The sequence below is a fragment of the Delphinapterus leucas genome, chromosome 11, assembly GCF_059928025.1.
Source record: "Delphinapterus leucas isolate spDelLeu-1000000601 "Yukka" chromosome 11, BTC_Dleu_Yukka2, whole genome shotgun sequence".
NCBI classification, from domain to species: Eukaryota; Metazoa; Chordata; class Mammalia; order Artiodactyla; family Monodontidae; genus Delphinapterus; species Delphinapterus leucas.
In genome coordinates, this window is record NC_143139.1 from 59,363,779 (window position 1) to 59,366,645 (window position 2,867).

The following is a 2,867-nucleotide window of genomic DNA, read 5'->3' on the forward strand; positions in this document are numbered from 1 at the left end:
ATAAAAATATTCTTGTCATGCATGGGTCTTAAATAGCTTAGGCTTTCAAATTCCTCCATATCTGCCAATTTGTGTTTTTTAGGATGATAAAATACACAATCAGAAAATTTGTATGGGTACAAGCACCAGCTAAGTACTCATAAACCAATAAGTTAAACTGGTACTTAACCTTCTACTCATAAAAATATAGAGTAAGATATTAAGAATGAACTCTAAAAACTAATAGTGTTTGGATGATCATATACATTAGAAAGTTTTTATTTGTATCTGGAAAGATACATGTCTATATTTTCCTTTACTCTGGAAAGGAAATTATAGAATCAGATACAAATATGTATTGTTTTTTAAATTTTGTTTCTTTGGCTAGAGCTTTATTTTAATAAAGTATAAAGGTACAAGAGGCTGCTCTATTTCACAGTGGTGGGGGTGGAAACTAACAAGATACAGGAAAATTTTCTTATATTCAAGTACATAACTGATATGATTAAAATAGCTGACAGTTACTGAATGCTTACTTACATGTAAGAAGCTGTCACAAGAAGATTTTTTTAAAATATCATTTAATTTTAACTATTAAATGGGAACTAGCTTTATCCAGATGAGGAAACAGAACTGTTAAATGTTGGATCTAGGATTTAAACCCAGGTAGACTGGCTCTAGATCCCACAATTCATGCAGCACAATTTTAGGAAAAGATTCCTTTACCTCCCAGTGTATTTAACATATTTCAGGTTTCCTCCCTCTTCAATAGAAAATATACATATAATTTTCTCTTTGAATTATTTTAGAGATGTACAGTATATGATCTATTTATAGTCACACTGACTTAATGGTCTTATAAATGAAATAAATGCCTTAGGTTCATGTGATCAATATATATGAATTATGACTTTAGTGCCTAGTTTTTCATTCAAAAGAAGACTGAATGATAAACTCTAGTGTAATTTGTTTCCTTGCACCATCTAGTGGATTTAAATGACAACTGCGGCACTAGTATAAATGACTGTAAGTCAATTATATGTCAAATTTTCAAACGTATCCGGAGAACTAGTCCTAAAACTGTACTTCAGATCATTACCACAAATGTGCAGTTGCCATTTGCCTTTTTCAAGAGGGAATCGATTAAGCATGGACAAAGAATTCATTAGCGAGTGTTTAAATCTGCAAAAAAATTAACATAAAACAGCCTCCTTATCATCTTTTTACAATTAAAGGTAATGACAGTCTGATACGTTTTAGTTCTTCCCATTCGTTTTCCTAAAACTCCAAGGCTTTCCAGGCAGCTGCGCGTAGGGAGGAACCCGGCGAGTCTGCGCGGGGCCAATGCGCAGGCGTGCTGAGGAGCGGAAGTGGGGAGGCGGGGCTAAACCCGGACCAGCAAGCGGAAGAGGCCGGGGTAGCGGAGAGAGGCTCCGAGACCGTTTGGCGGCGGTGAGTCTGGGACCAGCCGGAGCTGAAAGCCCCAGATCCGGGGAGACGCCAAAAGAAACGGAGATACCTGGGGTTCCGGAGCAGTCGCTGCTGGTTGCTGCAGCTGCCCTGCCGCTGCCACCGCGACGCCTCCGCCCTCCCTGCTGAAGACGCGGCCCTGACAGGCCTGTAGGCCTAGGCGCGGCCGGCCGAGCCCGACGTGTTGCCGCCCGTGCAGCTGTGAGTAATCCGAGCGCCCTCTCCACGGTCGTGTACAGATTAAAATGGAGGAAATTTCGTTGGCTAACCTGGATACTAACAAGCTAGAGGCCATCGCTCAGGAGATATACGTAGACCTAATAGAGGATTCCTGTTTGGGCTTCTGCTTTGAGGTGCACCGGGCAGTCAAGTGTGGCTACTTCTACCTGGAATTCGCAGAGACTGGTAGCGTGAAGGATTTTGGCATTCAGCCAGTGGAAGATAAAGGAGCGTGTCGCCTTCCGCTTTGCTCCCTTCCTGGAGAATCTGGGAATGGGCCTGATCAGCAGCTGCAACGCTCACCTCCAGAATTCCAGTAGCTGCAACATGAGAGTCTGAGGGTGACCAGGACAATAACATAGACCAGTCCTGTGGTTTTGAGAAGTTAGGTAGCTAAGTAAAAAAAAAAAAAAAAAAAAAAAAAAAATCAGACAAAAGTCCCAGTTCCCATTGAAGAACCTAGCCTTTAAAAACTTGGAGTGGAGAATTTAGGAATTCGGATCCTTGTATAAGTGTATTACCTTTGGATCAGCTTTGAAATCCTGGACAGGAGGAGCTGTGCTGTGCATCCTGCAAGCCACGCAGTGGTTGATTTCTAAACACACCAGAAAGTGCACAAGAACCCTGTACTGTCCCCAGTGCACAGGTGAGCATCTGTGTGCTCAGCATATAAAGTTCTTTGGTTCCTCAGCCTTTCTGTCTGCCTAATGTCAAGGGCTTTCTGGATAACTCACCGTTTGGACATAACTGATGGTCAGGCCTTAATTGTTGGGCCTCAGTGGGAGTGCACCTCTGATCTCAGAGCCTCTGATTTGGGCTTCTCCAAGACAAATGAAAGTCAGTTATGAGATCTGGATATTAATCATTCCAATCTGGGAAAGCCAAGAAAAAGAATTCCCCGCTGAATCTGATAGGAGAAGCTCTGTGGTCTTGACGCCAACAAGAAGAAAAGCTCAAAGCCACCAGTTTCCCAAAGGTTCAGCATTTAACAATGACTTCAGCGGAGTTGGGGACATGGGCTAGCGTTTTGCTGAACAAAGCCCTGTTTCTTGCAACCCACCTGGTGGCATAGGCTTAGCAGATGAAAACTTGGTTATCCAGGCAGGCTGAGGATTAAGTTATGATCCTTTGGGGAGGTAGCAGGGCCTTCTGCGACTATGCACGATCTTTCAGACTGCAGGATTCATATCTGGATGTAT

General features: G+C 42.7%; 1 protein-coding gene across 1 annotated transcript; it reads left to right on the forward strand.

Annotated features, from left to right (window-relative positions):
• Nucleotides 1-1,358: 1,358 nt before the first annotated feature.
• ATXN7L3B (ataxin 7 like 3B) lies at nucleotides 1,359-2,095 on the forward strand. The gene has a single exon (XM_089921047.1). It carries the CDS (start codon nucleotides 1,695-1,697, stop codon nucleotides 1,986-1,988), a length of 294 nt encoding a protein of 97 aa, XP_089777173.1. The 5' UTR covers nucleotides 1,359-1,694; the 3' UTR covers nucleotides 1,989-2,095.
• The last annotated feature ends 772 nt before the right edge of the window (nucleotides 2,096-2,867 follow it).